At 37.3% G+C, this 21,430-nt stretch overlaps 1 protein-coding gene and 1 pseudogene across 1 annotated transcript; both read right to left on the bottom strand.

Moving 5' to 3' along the window:
* Positions 1-134: 134 nt before the first annotated feature.
* LOC140830654 (uncharacterized) lies at positions 135-3,693 on the bottom strand (annotated as a pseudogene).
* Positions 3,694-8,136: 4,443 nt separating this feature from the next.
* LOC140830653 (pyruvate dehydrogenase E1 component subunit alpha, mitochondrial-like) lies at positions 8,137-20,468 on the bottom strand. The gene is made up of 8 exons (XM_073194072.1): positions 19,663-20,468; positions 19,010-19,089; positions 9,810-9,887; positions 9,230-9,325; positions 9,067-9,138; positions 8,864-8,917; positions 8,703-8,768; positions 8,137-8,542 (listed from the first exon to the last, which is right to left on the bottom strand). The coding sequence occupies exons 1-8, from the start codon at positions 20,348-20,350 to the stop codon at positions 8,498-8,500; spliced, it is 1,179 nt and encodes a 392-aa protein (XP_073050173.1). The 5' UTR covers positions 20,351-20,468; the 3' UTR covers positions 8,137-8,497.
* Positions 20,469-21,430: the final 962 nt, after the last annotated feature.

The following is a 21,430-nucleotide window of genomic DNA, read 5'->3' as shown; positions in this document are numbered from 1 at the left end:
TTACTTTGCATTTACGATTAAAAGATGTTTATCGTGTGACACAACGATCGAAATATTGTACTTGAGAATATTGTACAAACATGCAACTGCGAAACTATACAATGTTTGAGTTGTTATACAATTAAAAGATTTTGAGTTACATCGTCAACTCGTTTATTGAAGATAAATTAAATTGACAGCTTCTTAGGCTTGTCACTGAATATATAAGCAAATAATAATAATAAAAAAAAGAATAATAAACAAAATCTACAGTTTGAAAATGTACAACTGTATCCTTTTACTTTATATATCCCCTTTCACTGACTGAGAAAAACTAGAGTATACCCTTTTTCATCACATACTCAAAATACACCGATACCAGCAGAGAAACATAATTTGTTTCTTGCTTCAGCTACGCCACAAAAAGTTGCACTAGTCTTTCTGCTACTGATGTCCAGAAGTTCTTACCACGTGCTCGATTGTCCAGCATATATGCTCGGATAACTCAATCCTTACCCTTACGCCATTTTCGGTGTTGTCTTAGCTTTCCACAAGAACAGTCTTTCACCTATTGGACACAGGATGGGCGGCGACGAATCTTATTGTCCAGAACACCCTCCTGCGAAAAGGTTAATAAATTCTTCGAGTGAGGGTCCTATCAAAATGGTCGAGCAAGATTGATCAATCATCATGAACCAAAGGGCCATTGAAGCCGGTTATAACTGTGAAAATAAACCCCTTTTGCCACGAAGATACACTAAATTTGTGGTTTCAACTCTTTGGCACTATAACAGAACTACCATAATTAGAAATTGGTTAATCCAGTACTTCTAACAGGTAACTCTTTGATTTTCAACCATTATGCTTATGTTAAACAAAATCAAGAACCAGAGAAACTGCGTATAATTTACCTTTTGTGAATGACCCTTTCCTCGAGTCTGATAAAAAGAAGGCATAGGCGTGGCCTTGAAGTTGAGACTTTGTCTCAGTTTCTTGATCTCAGATTCCTTTTCTTCCTGGATCGAATTTTCCGTCAAAGTCAAATAAAAGGAATGGAGCATTTTGTGGTTTTTTTACACAAACGTACCTTAGATTTTGCTCTAAGTTGTGCGTTTTCTCTCTCTCTGGTGATTGATTTTGCCTTCAAATTCTTCAAAAACTGCTCAAATTCACGATTAGTCACGCAAACAAGTAAAAGAAAATTAAATTTTAGGAAGGAAAAAATTATGAAGTATATATTTCGAAGCCAAATGAAGGCTTGATGGAACACGATACCTCTTTACGCTTCTCAGCTCTTTCATCACTTCTCAAGAAAGGTGATGCGTTTTTTCGATGTGGTGCTGAACTTTTTTGCAATCTGGCATAGATTTGAAAAACCATACAATTCAAGAAGATTCAAGGTGCTATAATAAGAGTGAAGATTCAAGACAAAACATTGATTATCCACAGTCATCATCAATTTCCTTCTCATGCACTCGAAAGAACGCAATCCATAACACACTAACAGAACAAAATTTCTGAAATACTGAAACTACTGATCAAACTCAGTGTATTGAAAAACATAAATTCTCAGTAATTTGATGGATTACCCTTTATTCTCATTACTAGGTGTGGGAAACGTGGAGATCTTTGACTCACAGGTTTCGGATGACGCCTGCCAGAGTAAATTAGACCTTTCAATTCACATCACATGGCATAAATATATAATGATCCATGAATTCGAAGTAAAATTTGTGAACCTGCTTTAATGAACTGCACTTTCCACTTGAGGGCGATCCTTTGAAACGATTCTGATTAATCCCAAATGCTCGTTTGATGATATCTTGATCCCCCAATATCACAGACTTGCTTTCTTCCGGTGGAAAATTCTTGATCTTTGGCAATGATGACTCGCTCTCCTTCTTTTTGGAGACGTGGGGAACAGATTTTGTCAAGTGAGCTGATATTGGCCTAGAATATCGGGGAATTGAAGCTTGAGGAGTTCGGACAACCGGTGAGGCAATTTTATCCGTTGTCCTTTTAGCAGTAGTTGCCTGGATATCAGAAACACTCGTTAAACTCACCAGATCATTCAACATGAACTGAAGAATTGGATTACTAAAACGTGAAGGACGCAATAAGCTTTAGAATCTAGACCTTTCGAGCTATATCTCGAGCATTCGACTTTGAACTTTGCTTTTCCAATACAGTTGGTTGTTCTCTGCTATCTTTACTTTCAGGGGGTGTTTCCACGATTATCGGAAAGTTATTTCTAGGAGTTTCCACCGCAACCAACGTTCCTTCTTCTCGGGCATTTGATTCGAAAACGTTTCCATTACCATACAACGCTTCCTCGTTTATCTGAAGAACACTATCCTTGTTTTCCTCCCCTAAATCAATCTCATCTACGAAACAATCTGCACAAGCTCCCTGCTTCACCCCTTGAATCGATCCAGAATCGTCATCTGTCACCTCATCATCGATCGTTACATTCCTCGAAAAAGTCCCACATGCCTCACGTCCAATTTCCTCTTCTGATTTCCCACCATTACATCTAACAGACTTATCATCAATCCCAGATGAATTTCCAAGAACATCTTCCTTGATCGGCTCCTCCGAGCTTGGACCAGCATCCTCCACCACCTTCTCCTGCTCTAATTCCATAGCTTTCTCATAATCAATAACTACATTCGTCGAAAAAGCTCCACGGATCTCACTTCCAATTTCTTCTTCTTATTTCTCGACATTACATATAACAGACTTATCATCAATCCCAGATGAATTTCCAACAACCTCTTCCTTGATCGGCTCCTCCGAGCTTCGACCAGCATTCTCCACCACCTTCTCCTGCTCTAATTCCATAGCTTTCTCATCATCAATAACTACATTACTCGAAAAAGCTCCACGGGTCTCACTTCCAATTTCTACTTCTGATTTCTCACCATTACATGCAACAGACTTATCTTCAATCTCAGACGAACTTTCAAGAACCCCTTCGATGATCGTCTCCTCCGAGCTTCGATCAGCATCCTCCACCAACTTCTCCTGCTCCAATTCCAAAGCTCTCTGAGCAGCAACTTTTTTGTAATGGGCTTCAAAGTATGCCTTCTTCTGCGCTACCAAACCAGGAGTTGACAAACTCCCAGCTTCCTCCAAATACTTATTCTGTGAGAAATGCGACCATTTCTCCCAAGAAAGTGTGTCATCCCGAAATCTACCAAACGAAACCGAAACTCCCAGTCCAGCATCAGGCTCACCCATCTGTTTGCACAACAAAACCTCTTAAACTCGATTCAAACTTTTGATTTTCAGACAAGGGACATAAATTCTAATCAAACGGAATAATACTAGCTAAGAGCGCTTCGAATTTGACTTAAATGGAGTACCTTCTTTCCTATAGCCGGTGCTTCCACCAAGGATTCACCCATTGATCTCTCAATATCAATGATATATACTTACTTGTAAAGCTTTCGCAAGTGAGGGAATCGGAAAAGATTACCAAGTAACCAAAGATTAAGCAAAGTGTTTGTTATATGGACAAGAAAGATGCAGCTTAAAATCTTCAAAATGTCATCATAAATTTCATAAAAAAAATTAAGTTTCAACAAAAAATATAGCTTTATTTCAAATGAATTTACATCTGTCCCACTTAATTAGTAAGATACTCCACACAAGGGACAGAAAATGTCAAAATGCACAGAATCGAAACAGCCCACGTGTTGTGTTTTCAACAGCAAACGCTACAACTTTTACAGTCATACAAACAATTGTTTGTTTGCTGATTATCTCGGAATACTAAAGTTGCATTTGATTGGAAAGATAAATTAAACTAATGATTAATACGTAAATGATAAAGAAAATAATTTTGGTAGAATTGTAATATATGGTGTAAAATAATATTATATTTGGTAAGATTTTTAAGTGTGAGATAATTTTGAATTTTTGGATGAAAAGACGAAATTGCCCTTCTCCTTCGCGACGGCGGCGACCGATCGGAAATGGTCTGCTTGGAAAATTAGCGACGGATTTTAAAAACCATCGCTAAACAGCTGTCGGCCGGCGGTCCATCGCCTGTCGGCTGGCGGTCCATCGCCAGTCGGCTGGTGCTCGGCCGCGGTTGGCGGTCCGTCGGCGGTCGACCGGTGGTCGGCCGGCGGCGGTTGTGGAGGCGGCAGTCGGTGGCGGGAAGTGGTGGTAAGTTTGATTTTAGGCGGGAAGTGGTGGTGAGTTTGAATTTAGGAGAAGGGTAAAATTGGAAAAATATGAGGTATTAAGAGTGGGATAAATAATCCTAGGAGGTGAGGAGGTATTAATTTAACCTACCTAATATAACCTAATCATTCATAAGAGGGATTGAATTGATTAAATAATCACCACAACCAAACGCCAGATAGAGTAAGATAAAATTATCTATCCTACCCAATCACCCCAACCAAACGTTACCTAAATTGACAAAATTTATTCATACATCGCAACTAGGAAACAGCGAGAAACATAGTCAATGCTTCACAAGATACTCACACGCCCATCCCGGTTATTATAATCATGCAAACGTAGAAAAGTTGCAATTTTTTTTTATAGAAAGTGATGCATCCAAAATTGTGATTATCCGAATTATTTTCTAAACGGGTCCAAGTAGTTGGTATAAAGAAATCTTTGTGGGTTATAGCGCCGATGTTTACCCGATGTAGACACTCCGACCTCAAGTCAAAAAATAATTTAAAGATATTAATTGAGAGCTAAAAAATTTAAGCATAAAATCATACTCCCTTCATAATGAGAATCTTCTCCTATTTATAGATTTATTTGGAGTGTATAGCGGGTTTGGACTTTTATGATTAATTTGGACCTCAATAATAAATTGAATAATTAAAGTGAGTCATTACCCATCAGAAAAATTTCAAAGGGTGTCAAGATTAGTTAATTCCATGTTATTCTAGTTTTATATTCGATCCAAAGATAACCATATAATTTTTTCATGTCATACAATGTATTGAACAACTCGAAAAACCCCGTATCTTTTTTATAACCATTACCCTAAGGATATAATCGAATAAACGGTCAAAAATGGAAGATTTTCTACCTCAAAGTACCGACGAAAGTCAAAATGTGGCCAATAATAAAATGCAAGAAGGATGCCAAATCAAAGGGTAGTCAGCACTTTTTTTTTTATTATTTTATTTATTTGTGATCGTAGAAGTTACTATTCGATAACACCTAATTGTCAAATTTTAATTGTTACAACACACTAAATAAACCAAAATTTAAATAGAAATATTACATGCCCTGAATAAGGTAGCGTGGCCTTACACGACAACATGGAGTGGAAGACAAGGCAAGCAAACCGCGAGTCTTTATTATTCTCACGGTATTTTTGGACATAGAGTTACAAATGTTTTTTTCCCATTGCATGCGTTTTCTTCATATAAAAAAAACAACTCGAGTTTCCAATTCATGTGAATTCAGTCACGGATTTATAAATCTTTGGTTTAAATTCCATAGGAGTTAGATCATTATTATTAACATATGGACTATAGTGATATTGAAGTTATAAGTTTGATTTGTTTATCGTAAAAGTAAAGAAATTGATTAGATTGCGTGTATCAGATTTTAGGTGTTGTGTGCAGGTGTTGTAACACTTATCTATAAGATGAATCGGAATAAATTAGTTAACCACACAAATAAAGTTTTAAGATTAAAACATGACAAAATAAATCATGCACCAGTATAATACTTGTATTGTGTTTCATGGCAAAATATTCACTAAAAAATTGTAAATAGTTTACAAAACTAATACTACTGAAACTATGAAAAACAACATTTTTAATAATCCAAGGAAGTAAAGTGCATCCCAAATAAAAAATTACAAAACCATAGATGCACTGATTGTATTATCACGTGAAACCATCATTTCTTAGTTTCTTTGCACGACTCGACACTCAACAACAAAAGTTACACACACATCTCTCTATATATGAATTCATTTTCCATTCTCTCTTATTTATTTCACATTTTCCCTAAATTTGATTCTTTGTGTAGAGTCCTACACAATTAGGAAACAAAGAATTTTATTATATACAAAAAGTCTTTTTAATAGTAACAAAATATCTAGAGAACTTATCACAATATTACCGAGCAAGAACAAATATTTGAGAAAAATCTAATTATTTTAGAAAGACAAAATTTCATATTTAAATATATCAATAGTATCAACAAAGAAAGAATTTATTAAGAAATATTTATGAATAAAATATTCGTCAGAAGTAAATAATATTTAATACTCTTATGAAAATCCAAAAAACACACAACTCTTGTATAACTTTAATAATATTTGAAGCGTTATATTTTTAAAAATCAGGCCTAAAACTCACTGGAAATGGAGCAGATACGCCTGATTTTTTAAAACAGGGGATGCTAAAAGACAATTAATTCAACATACATGATTTTACACGTTTTTTTATATATATTTCACGAGTGAGTCTCATGTGAGACTGTCTCGTGGATAATAATCTGCGAGACGGGTCAACCCTACTCATATTCATAATAAAAAGTAATACTCTTAGCATAAAAAGTAATATTTTTTAATGGGTGACCCAAATAAGATATCCGTCTCACAAATATGACTCATGAGACCGTCTCACACAAATTTTTGTCATATTTCACTGAGATAATAATTATAATTTTATCAGTATTATCGATGATCTTCTATAAATTAATGTTCTTGTTCTTGTTCTTTTTATTTTGCACTATACACAATTTGGTGCCCAATCAAAGATTGAAATCAATGATGAGTGGGTCTATGTGAGACCGTCTCACGGATCTTAATTTGTGTGACGGATCAACCCTACTCATAATCACAATAAAAAGTAATACCCTCAGCATAAAAAATAATACTTTTTCATGGATAATCCAAATAAGATATTCGTCTCACAAATATGATCCGTGAGACCGTCTCACACAAGTTTTTGTCATCAATGAATGGCCAAAGTTATCTCGTGCTTGAATATCTTTGAACCCATCACGCCATATGTGGTCGTGACATTGGATTTCATAAATAAGGAATAAGTTTTATAGATTATCAATTTTTAATTATACAATAAGTGTGACTCACACGTGCCAATTGTTTTAAGAAATTTGTTGATCTGAACTTCAAGTGCTAACACGATCGAGCTACTCGGCTTAGTGGTATAACCTCTCCCGACGTCGATTATGAATCAAAGGCAGTGGTTGCGAGTTTTTAAAGTTAAAAAATAATAATAAAATGGTGTAAAACTTGTAAACTGCACATTTATTGAGAAAAAATAATAATAAATGTTATTCGAGGTCCTGTAATTATAATTTATAGAGTATGTCTATCGTAATACGAATCTTTATGTGTGAGACGAGTCAACCCTACCGATATTCACAATAAAAAGTAATACTTTTAACATAAAAAATAATATTTTTTCATAGATGACCCAAAATAAGATATTAGTCTCACAAAATACGACCCGTAAAACCATCATACACAAGTTTTTGCTTAATTTATAATAACATCAAGTAACAATATTTTATGACTCCACTTTGGATGATTAGGACATTTCAGCCTTTATAAAGAGCAAATCACATAAAATGAAATATACTTTAATTTAAAGATAATTGCCCCAATCTTTTCACTAAGCCCATTAAATACAATATTTTAACTGATATTTGAGTTAAAACCGAGTTAATCATCCGAATCAAATTATTTTAATTTTCAAAAATACAGATTAAATCAGTTAGATTTTAGTTATTAGTATAAAAAAATCTGTCAGTCGATTTAACCATTATACTTTTTAAATAATACTAATTTTTCGATAGGCCTTAATATTTGTAGTATTATTATATTGGACAGTGGGCTTTAGACTTGGTGATTAGTAACGCCGTTAGGCACCTAAAACTGGTCCTATCCATTCGAAAATACTGTGTGCCACGCACTATTAATTTTCTCTTGTCCCGTTGTGTAAAATAAGTGGGTTGGGTCGATAGTTTTTCATCGGACAAAAAAAGGAGTTGACCCATTTTGACATGTCAACCAACAACTAGGCAACTGAAAAGAAACACTACAAGAAACTGAATTATAGTCATCAAATGGACGGGTCCGGGTAACCCAATGAAAAGAAGTTGAATTAAAAAACAAAAAAGAAAAAGAAAAAGGAATAAATAAGAGAGTAGCAAATACCCTTTATCCAATCATCGATATAAGAATGTGATGTTCCACAAAAACACTGAAAACTGCTAAGAGCTCAACCCAGAGAGTTAGTGCTATACATGTTGATAGACACATTCACAGTATATAAAATCGAAACCAATATCCAAAAACATGGCTTACCATGCGGTTGTGCATTATAGCAATTGCACAAATGCAAAAAGAATTTTCGAATAAGAAAAGAAGACCAAAATCAAGATTGAGGAAGCTTTTTGGAACATCAACTTCAATCATCTGAGGTTCTGTTCGTTTTATTGCAGGTTAGTTGAATGTAAGCAGTGGAATACCAAGATATTACTCAATGGCTTCGCCTCATGGAAGCACAGCTCTCAATTCTTTTCGATCCACTCCAAATACCTGTTACAAGGGACATTGAAGTAAAATCAATTTAACATCCACTCTAGCTCCATATTCAGAAACGGTACCTGCAATTGTTCAATTAAGGACTACTTCTGCACGTCGTTTGTCGCATCAATGGGAAAGCTTAAACTAACAGAGTTTGATCAAAAAATGTTACCTCAGCTCCCAAGCCTTTCACATAAATATTAGTAAAGAGCTCTGAAGAATCAGGCATAGGACTCTCCTGCAAAACCAAATAAACATAAATTACAATGTAAAAGGAATGAAAAATTCTGCAAATTAATTTGTAACAAAGAATAATAGCGGCACATTTCTTACCTTAGCTTTAGCAATGGCTTCGTCAACCTCTTTTCTCACCTCTTTCTCTGTGTCCTAAGGTAAAAGAGAACAGTAGGTAATCCATCTCGTCAAGTCAAATGTATCAAACATGTTTTAAAAGAAACTCGCCGAATCCCTTCAAACCAACCCCCCACAAACGCATTCCCACTCACCTAAGGATTGAAGAGATATAACTATATTACCTTCAGTTCTTTTTCAGTGGCTATGTCATGAGATAGTATAAGCTTTCTGATTCTTTCGATAGGGTCACGCTCCTGGCAATAAAGGGAAAACGATAATAAAAAATTTATTGAAATGAAAGTACTTGGTTAGTCAAAGGAAGAAAAACATTGACGTCATCTCTACCTGTCTAACTCCAGAAATCTCGTCACGGGTACGATAAGTGCTTCCAGGATCAGACATAGAATGCCCATGATACCTGTAAGTGTCCATTTCAAGGATCTGTAAAGAATCATCGTTAGTAAGAAAACCAAAAGGGATGTAGCTGCCTCACAAAGAAATATATGTCGAATAATATGGTTCATATACATAACAAGAGTACACTGCAATTTCTGAACACAAATTTATGATAAACGAAGTGTTATAAACTTTCAAAATGAAAATATGCATGCCCTTGCCCTAATGCATCCGTCATATGAGAATATAACATCACATTTTCATCAAAATTTTCAGTGACCAGTAAAAGAAACAAGAAATAAAAATGAGTTAACAAGGAATTTCAACTAATTTTATCCGCTTTGATTCTTCCTTTTTTCCCCCCAAAACAAGTAACAAGAAATTGGTCTCAGAACATTTATCAGCCACTAATAAATGTAAATTACTTTTGCAGAAATTTAGGTCTATTTATTCATCAAATCATATATAATAACGTGGTAAAACCTTATTTAAAAAAATTATGAATTGGTCAAAAAATGATATCACTCACAATTGGTCCATTCTTTAAGACATGCTCCTTAGCGAACCTGCACGCCTGTTTGACTGCAAGAGCATCCATACCATCCACCTATTGTGAGATGTAAACAACTGATAAATCATATGAAAAGAGAATAGAAAACTATGTAGCGACACAAAGATAACATATAAAGTATGTTATCAAGACAAGGAAAGAAATTTACTTATCTACTAAATGCAAAGCATTTTTTATCACTCGTATACAAAATAAAGTACATATATTTCTGCGCTCTGTCAGTCTACTTCAGGAGTCATATTAGGACTCACAAAATGCATGAACTATGGTGGTTCTTACTCTACAATTCCTGTAATGGACAAAAAAAGCACGCACCAATATAGTTTAAATCAGATCTAAAAAGAAAAAAATGAAACCAGAGACGAGGACTTCGATGGTACAACTCTTTCACATTCATTTACCAAGTTCATAAGTTATCATTCTAAGCAAAATCTGGCTCCTTCAAAAGGTCTTAATGTGAGAACCCGAATTTTCAGCAGCTAGCAACTTCAGTAGCAAATGAAAATTCCAGCAGAAGCTAGCAATTCCAGCATCAAGCTAATATTTCAGAAGTTTATATTTTCCAGCAGACATGTATTTTCCAGCAGACAGAATCCAGCAGCAGAAGAGCGAGAAAGCAGCAGCAGCAGAAGAGCGAAGAAGCAACAGACAGTTACCAATTCAGCCATGACTTGTAACTGAAGCATTTAAACGGAATAAAGATTGTTAATGGCAGATTATGGCCATTAATAAGGAGCCTAACAGTCAGATTGTGGCCTATAAATAACACCTCAAGTCTCTGAAATTGGTGTTACTCAAATCCTGAGTTATCTCTTGAATTTTCGAGTTAAGAGGGTGCTGAATTTCGAGCAGTAGAAACCAGTAGCGAGAGAAAGCATTTTTCCAGACTTCAACCGAAACCTCTAAGCAAATTACAGTAAGTGGGCTTATATATAAATATCTTGAAATCCGTTGATAATTCTGTTTTAAAGTTCAGTTTCTGTATGTTGATTTCTGATTTCGAAGCACTGAAACTCCCTAGTGAACTAATGGTAGGAATATATATTTTGAACATTTCTGAATTCTGATTCTGATTCTGATTCTGGCCTCACCCCTTAGAGGAGAGAACATATAGAGGACTGATATCAGTTTAGCCATGAAATTCACTAACGTGCTCAGTGCTTAATAATTCTGATTTCTGTTCTGAAACATGTAAATTCTGAATTTTGATTTCTGTTATGAAAATACGAGTTTTCTGTATATTATTGTATTACTGTTTCTGTTGAAAACGATTTCGAAAACTGGGAGTTATTCCCGTCCCTGCTTACTGAGAGACAATCATATCACTCACCCACCAAACCCATCTCAGATAAGAGTACTGAAGAAATGTTAGAAGAAGATGAACAGATCCAGTTCTGGGGCTGGTGAAGAAGACTGTTGTTCTCAGTTTATGTTTATTTTTATTCCGCTGCCTCTGTTAAGATACTGTAATATTTGGTTTTACATTTCCGCTGTAAAACATCAGTATTCGAGTTGTAACAGACAATTGATTTATTTCGTATTATGAATAAAAGACTGGTTTATGAGATTCTGTACTTCTGAGGCTTGTTGTTTTCGAATGTAATATTTGAGAGCAACGCCGGTGTCAACCCACCCCCGTCCCGGGGCGTGACATTGAAGTGGTATTAGAGCAAAACCGGGTTTCATAATCTGGGGAGGAGGAACTAGAAATAATGAGTTCTTATATACTTCTGAAAATAGGTTCTGAAAGTTACTAAAAATAAATCTCGGGAATAGACTACTGAAAATAATAAGCTATTATAATAGACTACTGAAACGAGTTTTTAAAAAAAAAAAAAATCAATAGGCCAAAACCAGTAGACGGAAAAAACAGTAGGATAAGACCAGTAGTCTGAAACCAGAATCAGTAGATGGGAACCAGTAGATCTGCATGCAGAAGACTGAGTCAGCAGACTCAGAATGCAGCAGACAACGCTGGAAATGCAGCAGACTGATTGCAGCAGCATCAGAGTTGCAGTAGACAGTGTATTCCAACAAGGGAATGCAGTAGACCTTGCAAATAACATGGAAGTTGAGGTGTTTTTCGCGCCAACTTCAAACGACCATAACTTTTGATCCAGGAGGAATTTTTACTATTAAAAGTAGGCGTTGGAAAGCTCTCGACGAGGAGAACCTAACCTAGAACAAAATTTTTCTAGCACCACCGACGAACCCCAAAAACCTCCGTTCATCATTTCCGTAAAATTTTCCAACTTTTCGAAACCTTGAGGAATTTTCATTTCCAAATGGCTTAGTATTTTTACACCAAACTTGGTACCATTCATGTTCTTGATGTCAAGGATTTTTAGTAAATTTTTCACGCCATTCTGAGACTGAAAATTTTTGAGCTATTTTCTGCTATTGAATGTTATAGGCTTACTGATTCTATTCATTCCAGTACTTGTCTATAACTTAATCCATATTCTTGATATCAATTCTGAACCTTTACCCTCATGTTTTGGATGTAGGATATGGCTGACCAAAGTAGCTACGTTAAGAACTTAGAGAGGAAGCTAGAGAAACTAAATGGGCATAACTACTGCCTAAAGCTGGACAAGGACGAGTTAGAGCGTCGAGCAGAACACTTGGAGGGTGATGTTCACAGATATGCTCACTATCTACATGAAGCAGAAGAGAGGAATAGGAAGACTCAAGAGGAGTTTGAAATATCCCAAGAGACTGTGGTAGAATTCATCGAGTTACGTGATACACTACTCGAGAAGATCCAAATACTCAAGGATCAGAATCACCAACTTGTGCACCAGCACAATCAGTATAGTGCACAGACTGATGCTCAGATTCAAGAGTTGCAAGATACTGTTGAAGTTCTTAGCGACCAGAATGCAGTTCTGCATGGTCATATTGAACATCTCGAAGCAGTAATAGCCAACCATGAAGATGAACCCGAGGAGGATCCCGAAGAAGAAGAAGAGGAAGTTGAAGAGGACCATATGGATTTAGATTTGGGAGAAGTGATAGATTAGAACATCATTAGTAGTCTTGTGACACTTGTCCCATTTACATTTCTATTACATTTTCAAAGTTCATTTGTAATTGCACTTTCTTGAGGAATCAATAAAAGATTATTTCTATCCATTGGTTCATATTTAATTTTTGGAGCAATTACTCAATCATTGTGATTCTTTTGTTTAGTCTCTATTCTGTTATCAACCTTAGAACTTTCATAATTGCAGGATATGGACGGAAGACCAGTTAGAAACAACCGCAATCCTCGTTACAACAACCGTAACAACAACCGCAACGATGAGAATGAACAACAACAACAACAACAACAACAACAGCCACCAGCAGTTGGCCTCAGCCAAGTGGATTTAATGGCGATAGCCACGATTGTGGCAACCACGTTACAAGGGTTAGTGAACCCCAATGCTAACCAGCCATCGCCACCACCTCCAGCTCAGAACAACGGGACTAAGCAGCACTAAGAGGCTCTCCGAAGAGCAAGAGTCCCTAACTTCGATGGAAGCACCGATCCAGAGGTCGGACAGAATTGGATGAAAGAGGTGGAAAATCATCTTCGATTACTTGAGGTTCTCCAAAGGATCAGAGTAGAGGTGATTACACCTTTTCTTGTCGATAAAGCTGCCAAATGGTGGGAAGGAGTCTCACCAGCTATGTTAGAGGCGGGACCTATCACTTGGCAAAGGTTCCGAGAGGTATTCCTGAGGCAGTACTTTCCGACAGCAGTTCGAGTGCAAAAGCTGTCAGAATTTGAAAGCTTGGTTCAAGAACCAAACATGACAGTGGTGGAGTATTCGTCCAAGTTCCACTCGTTGGGAACTTACTCCCCAACCATCATGGGAGACGAAGCCTTGAAGATGCATCGCTTCAAAAAGGGATTGAACAGCCGTATTCAATCTGCCCTTGCCGTGATCGAGCCCAATAGTTTTGATGAATTGATGGGAACCGCCATCAGAGCTGAGAATGACATCAACAGGCGTGAAGGTGAGAACAAACTCAAACGTCCTCAGTCAAGCCAGTACCAAGCGGGCCAGCAATTCAAGAGGCCTAGGTTTGCAAGCAACCAATATACCAGTGCTCCATCCAAAGGAACCACTTCTTCTCAATCAAACAAAGAGGGAGTCAAGTGCCAAACTTGCGGATTCACACACACGGGTGAATGTCGTAGGAATTCTGGAGCTTGTTTCCGTTGCGGAAAGATGGACCATCGCATTGCTCAATGTCCTCTTCCAGATCCAAGGAATGGACCAGCAGGAGGATCAACTCCAAATAAGCCTAAAGAGAACAAACCAAATGCTCGAGTCTATGCTATAACTCAAGAAGAGGCTGACAACTCCAATGATGTCGTAGCCGGTACCATTCTAATCAATAATATACCTGTCTATGTGTTATTTGACTGTGGTGCTACGCATTCATTCATGTCTAAGAGATTTGCCAAGAAGTTAGGAGCTAAGCCTGATAACTTAGAAGAACCATATAGAGTAGTCACTCCTGCAAATCGAATTTTAGAAACTCGCACTCTATATCGAGATATTTGTATTCTCATAGAAGATCAGAAATTCAAGGCAAACCTGATTCAACTAAACATGGTGGAATTCGATGTAATTCTTGGAATGGATTGGTTAGCCAAGAATCATGCCTTAGTAGACTGTCATGGAAAGACGGTAACCATCCAAGCTCCACACCAAGAGAAAATTTTATTTCATGGCAAGATCAAAGAACGAAAGACTCTTCTTTCTGCTTCTCAAACTTGGAAAGCCATGAAAAGTGGAGAAGAAATTTACCTAGCCATGTTAAGCGAGGTAAAACAAGAAACTGCACCTACACTAGAAGAGATTCCGGTAGTGCAAGAATTCCCGGATGTCTTTCCTGAAGAACTCCCGGGCGAACTTCCTGATCGCGAAGTGGAATTTGAGATTAATCTAGTACCCAATGCTACACCAATCTCAAAAGCACCATACCGAATGGCTCCAGCAGAGTTGAAAGAACTCAAAGAGCAACTTCAAGAGTTGTTGGATAAGAAGCAGATTCGACCAAGCGCGTCTCCGTGGGGAGCTCCTGTCTTATTTGTAAAGAAGAAAGACGGAAACATGAGGATGTGTATCGATTACAGAGAGCTGAACAAGATCACAATCAAAAACAAGTATCCGCTTCCAAAGATAGATGACTTGTTTGACCAACTCAAAGGAGCTTCGGTCTTTTCCAAGCTCGATTTAAGGTCAGGCTACCACCAATTGAAGGGCAAATCAGACGATATCTCAAAGACAGCCTTCAGGACAAGGTACGGACACTATGAGTTCACAGTGATGCCGTTCGGATTAACAAACGCTCCGGCAGTATTCATGGATCTCATGAACAGAGTGTTTAAACCATTTCTAGACAAGTTTGTTGTGGTATTCATCGACGATATTCTAGTATATTCGTCAAGTGAAGAAGACCACAAAGAACATCTTCGTCTCACCCTACAGAAGTTGAGAGAAAAGGAACTATACGCCAAGTTCAAGAAATGCGAATTCTGGCTAGAGAACATCGCATTCTTGGGACACATAATATCGGCAGCAGGAATATCTGTGGACCCTAAGAAAGTAGAGGCAATCTCATATTGGCCTAGACCAAAGACGGTGACAGAAATTAGAAGTTTCTTGGGATTAGCAGGCTATTATCGAAAATTTGTTGAAGGATTCTCTTCAATAGCCATACCCCTCACCAAGCTCACACAGAAGAACTCTAAATTTCAATGGAGTGAAAAATGTGAGCAAAGCTTCGAGACTTTGAAGAAGAAGCTTACGTCCACACCAGTGCTAGTATTACCTATGGAGGGTAAGGACTACACCGTCTACAGTGATGCATCCAAAGAAGGTTTAGGATGTGTACTCATGCAGGAGGGAAGGGTGATTGCATACGCATCAAGGCAGTTGAAGCCGTATGAACAAAATTACCCAACGCATGACCTCGAGCTAGCTGCAGTGGTATTCGCACTAAAGATTTGGAGACATTATCTTTATGGAGCCAAGTGTGAGATTTTCACTGATCACCAAAGTCTCAAATATTTGTTCACACAAAAGGAACTAAATATGAGACAAAGACGATGGATCGAACTCATGAAGGATTACGACTTGACAATAAGCTACCATCCAGGCAAAGCCAACAAAGTAGCAGATGCTTTAAGTCGAAAGAATATGAGTAAGGTGATCGTGACATCAATCTCAGCACAACCATGTCTTCGAGAGACAATCAAGATGAGTCAAGATAGAGATTCCAGCCTAGTGAAGCTGAAAGAGCAAGCTAAAGAAGGGAAATCACCAGAATTCGAGACAGATAACAAAGGAATCTTGTGGATGAACGGACGATTGTGCGTACCAGACATTGATGACCTTCGACAAGAAGTAATGTCTGAAGCACATAAGTCAAAATTTTCAGTTCATCCTGGCAGTACCAAGATGTACAGAGATTTAAAGAAAAATTTTTGGTGGAGTGGAATGAAGAAAGACGTGGCGATATTTGTTTCCAAATGTCACGTATGCCAGCAAGTCAAGGCAGAGCACCAAAGACCTGGAGGACTTCTGCAACCTCTAGAAATTCCAGAATGGAATTGGGAGCATATTTCTATGGATTTCGTTGTGGGTTTACCAAAGACGAGACAAGGGCATGACGGAGTATGGGTAATCGTTGATAAACTCACAAAATCTGTGCATTTCTTACCTGTCCGCATGAACTATAATTTGGATAAGCTAGCCACATTGTACATGAATGAGATCGTACGATTGCATGGAGTTCCAGCTAGCATACTGTCAGATAGAGATCCTAGATTTACATCTCGATTTTGGAAGAGCTTTCAACAAGCTATGGGGACTAAGGTTACTCTTAGCACGGCCTACCATCCGCAGACTGATGGCCAAACTGAGAGGACAATACAAACTCTAGAAGATATGCTGAGAGCATGTGCCTTGGACTTCAGTGGTACATGGAGCGAACATCTGCCCTTAATCGAGTTCGCATACAATAATAGTTACCACAGCAGCATTGGAATGGCACCATACGAAGCTATGTATGGACGAAAATGTCGATCACCACTGTATTGGGATGAAGTAAGGGAAAAATTCATCGTTGGACCCGAACTAATCCAAGAAACAGTGGATAAAGTTGCTATGATCAGGGAGCGATTAAAGGCTGCACAAGATCGACAGAAAAGCTGGGCTGACATGAAAAGAAGACCCGAATTTGAAGTTGGAGAGAAGGCATATGTCAAAGTGTCACCCATGAAGGGTGTATTCCGATTCAATAAGGCTGGGAAACTTAACCCCAGATACGTCGGACCATTTGAGATTCTTGAAAAAGTGGGAACACTTGCTTACAAATTAGCACTTCCACCCGATATGTCAAGGATCCACAACGTTTTTCACGTATCGCAGTTGAGAAGATATATCTCTGATCCAAGTCACATTCTGGGAGCTGGACCACTTCTGGCGGAGAGTAATCTAAATGAAGAGCTGAAATATGAAGAGATTCCGATTCGAATTGTGGATCACAAAGACCAAGTACTGAGGCGACGAACTATTCCATATGTCAAGGTACAATGGTCCAACCACACCGAAAGAGAAGCTACTTGGGAGTTGGAAGAAAAAATGCGAACACAATATCCCTATCTCTTTGAAGATCAAGTATAGCCAAGTTTCGAGGACGAAACTTTTCATAAGGAGGGAGGGATGTGAGAACCCGAATTTTCAGCAGCCAGCAACTTCAGTAGCAAATGAAAATTCCAGCAGAAGCTAGCAATTCCAGCATCAAGCTAATATTTCAGAAGTTTATATTTTCCAGCAGACATGTATTTTCCAGCCGACAGAATCCAGCAGCAGAAGAGCGAGAAAGCAGCAGCAGCAACAGAAGAGCGAAGAAGCAGCAGACAGTTACCAATTCAGCCATGACTTGTAACTGAAGCATTTAAACGGAATAAAGATTGTTAATGTCAGATTATGGCCATTAATAGGAGCCTAACAGTCAGATTGTGGCCTATAAATAACACCTCAAGTCTCTGAAATTGGTGTTACTCAAATCATGAGTTATCTCTTGAATTTTCGAGTTAAGAGGGTGCTGAATTTCGAGCAGTAGAAACCAGTAGCGAGAGAAAGCATTTTTCCAGACTTCAACCGAAACCTCTAAGCAAATTACAGTAAGTGGGCTTATATATAAATATCTTGAAATCCGTTGATAATTCTGTTTTAAAGTTCAGTTTCTGTATGTTGATTTCTGATTTCGAAGCACTGAAACTCCCTAGTGAACTAATGGTAGGAATATATATTCTGAACATTTCTGAATTCTGATTCTGATTCTGATTCTGGCCTCACCCCTTAGAGGAGAGAACATATAGGGGACTGATATCAGTTTAGCCATGAAATTCACTAACGTGCTCAGTGCTTAATAATTCTGATTTCTGTTCTGAAACATATAAATTCTGAATTCTGATTTCTGTTATGAAAATACGAGTTTTCTGTATATTATTGTATTACTGTTTCTGTTGAAAACGATTTCGAAAACTGGGAGTTATTCCCGCCCCTGCTTACTGAGTGACAATCATATCACTCACCCACCAAACCCATCTCAGATAAGAGTACTGAAGAAATGTTAGAAGAAGAGGAACAGATCCAGTTCTGGGGCTGGTGAAGAAGACTGTTGTTCTCAGTTTATGTTTATTTTTATTCCGCTGCATCTGTTAAGATACTGTAATATTTGGTTTTACATTTCCGCTGTAAAACATCAGTATTCGAGTTGTAACAGACAATTGATTTATTTCGTATTATGAATAAAAGACTGGTTTATGAGATTCTGTACTTCTGAGGCTTGTTGTTTTCGAATGTAATATTTGAGAGCAACGCCTGTGTCAACCCACCCCCGTCCCGGGACGTGACACTTAATCTATCTGAGTATCTGACAGAAAGATACTTCATTGATCATGCAGTCTATCACTAACAAAATCATTTTCCTTAAAAGTGATCTATATTTGCAAGACATCATTTAAAACAATTAACTATGTGCACTGAATCCCAATAACAGAACATATAGGAACCATGGCAGGTATTTTAACATGTAAAAGTTGTTTGAAACGATATTTTTTCAAGATAATGCTACCGATGACTCACCTTCAACCCTGGAACATAATCCCCTCTCTTGTAATAAGCAGGACTCTTTGCTGCTCTCCATTCTGCTGTGCCCATTCCATCTGCATGCAAATACACCTACGATAATTTAGATGTCCGCAAACCAACAATGGCTTATAATTCTCATAAATCACTCCTAAGTCCTAACATGCAAACAAAAATCGCAAACATCACATCTATCAATCATAGTGCATCACATCTATCAATCATAGTGTACCTCTCGAGTTTAGTCGAGGCGTACCAACCATTCGGGCATAACGTATAAACTCTAAACATTTTTCCCAGTAGTCCACATCGAGAGTGACAAGAAACTGAAATGTTGAATCCTCCAACTTTTGATCATTACAACGAGACCTAGTAAATCTACTCAGGCTAATCCCAAGCTTTCATGTTATTAAGATACAGATAATTTCATTAAACAACACCACCCCAATAGCTTACTTCCACAAAGTACGAAAGTATAATTTGATTACAAAATCACTCTCAGCTTCTAACTACTCTTTCACACAAAGAAACGAATCCGATGGAATAGGCAAATAAAACCCAGTAACTCAACAAACCTTTTAAAATGTATATTTACACAAAATAAAATAAATAAAAGAAATGCAAAAGCTCCAATCTTTGAACAATCTTACAGTGATTATTCTCGCAAACCAAAATTGCAGGCAGATCCCACAAAGCAGCCATATTCAACGCCTCGAATAACTGCCCCTGATTCGCAGCTCCATCACCATACATAGCAAATGTCACACTCTCATCCTTGTTATACTTCTGCCCAAAGGCCAATCCGCAACCCAACGGTACCTGGGCCCCTACAATTCCATGCCCTCCGTAAAACCCCCCAGACTTCTTATAGAAATGCATCGAACCCCCTTTCCCCTTCGAACACCCATCTTTTCTCCCCATAAGCTCCGAGAACGACTCCAGTAGCGTCCCCCCACGGGAGAGAAAGAGACAGTGATCTCTATAAGCAGTGATTATGCAATCCTTCCTAGTGATAGCGGCCTCCATTCCCACGGATACGGCTTCCTGTCCGTCGTAGAGATGGCAAAATCCGCGGATTAATTTGGCCTTGTAGAGCGAATCTGCGGCTATTTCCATACGCCTCATCAAGGCCATGTCGTGGAAGAAGGTCAGCAGTTCTTGTGGGGTGGTCTCCACGGAACGTGAGGGGGGGTCGATCTTGTGGCCGGTGAAAGGGAGGGATGTTTCGACGGTGATTGGGGAGGTGGAGGCGGAGGCGGAGGTAAGGTGGCGTGTGGCGAAGAGGGCGGCGAATAGTGGTTTGAGGTGGGTCGGAGCTCGGTGAGTTAGCTGAGACATTGTGGTCCGTTGATTAGAACGACGGGCGGTTGATCGACGGCGGAGGGTCTATCACCTGGGAGATTTGGTGAACAAAAGTCAGCGATCGTGCTACTTACGAACTTTAATAAAATAAAATGAAGTAGGAATTGACATGAGTTTTCATATTCCTTTTTTAAAATATATTTATATATATATATTTATATATATAATTTAATAAATAAAATATTAATTTGACACTACCCGACTCATTTTCTTTTTCCTTTTTTTAAAAAATAATTAGTTTAATAAATAAGAAATCCATGTAAACTTGATTCATTATCGTCTCTAACTTTATATTATTTGAATTCGTGCTATTCATTTTCTTTTTCCTTTTTTTATAAAAAAAATTAGTTTAATAAATAAGAAATCTATTTGATAGCGTATTAAAAAAATTAGTTTAATAAATAAGAAATCTATTTGATAGCGTAAACTCGACTTATTATCATCTCTAATTTTATACTATTTGAATTTGTGCTAATTCAATGGGTTCATTTGTTTGATTTAATAGTAATAAGTGTGAATTCTTCCATTTTTAATGTTTTCCTTTATTCCGGTTTTCCGTATGTTTTAAAGTTTTTATTTAATTACATTATAATTATTGTTAATCTATACTATATATACTATTTTATTAAGGTTGAGATACTTAGAGTAACTAATTTGGTGTCATAATCTGTTTTAATAATTATATATATTAATAAAATGTTAAAACTTTATTGCAAGTTATATGTAGTTCAGAAGATAGAGTCATTGTTTTTTAGGGTTTAGGTTATAAGTTCAATTTTTACTGAGGTTATATTTTATTCTTTTAATTTTTTTAATTTATATATCAAAATTACAGTGTTGTCCATCGCTATTTCTTATAATTATATTTTGATCCTCATTTAAATATAAATCAAATGAATTATAAAAAATATTATACAAGCACGCAACACGTGAGTCGGTGGACTAATAATTCATTAAGTGTGGTCAACTCACACTTCTATTGAACTCTTATTGTTTATAACACCTTGTAGGATTAATCGAACGTTTTGTTTTTAAATTAAAATAAAATTTTAATAT

This window comes from Primulina eburnea, chromosome 4, assembly GCF_022965805.1.
Source record: "Primulina eburnea isolate SZY01 chromosome 4, ASM2296580v1, whole genome shotgun sequence".
NCBI lineage: Eukaryota > Viridiplantae > Streptophyta > Magnoliopsida > Lamiales > Gesneriaceae > Primulina > Primulina eburnea.
The sequence above is the reverse complement of the archived record's forward strand: the minus strand, read 5'-3'. Positions and strand labels throughout refer to the sequence as shown.

Coding starts and splice junctions, on each gene's coding strand:
- LOC140830653 (XM_073194072.1), bottom strand. CDS start 20,350: ATGTCTCAGCTAACTCACCGAGCTCCGACCCACCTCAAACCACTATTC. Junction 8,918..9,066: donor CCACTGAAAAAGAACTGAAG/GTAATATAGTTA, acceptor CTTTTACCTTAG/GACACAGAGAAAGAGGTGAG. Junction 8,543..8,702: donor TGAAAGGCTTGGGAGCTGAG/GTAACATTTTTT, acceptor CCCTTGTAACAG/GTATTTGGAGTGGATCGAAA.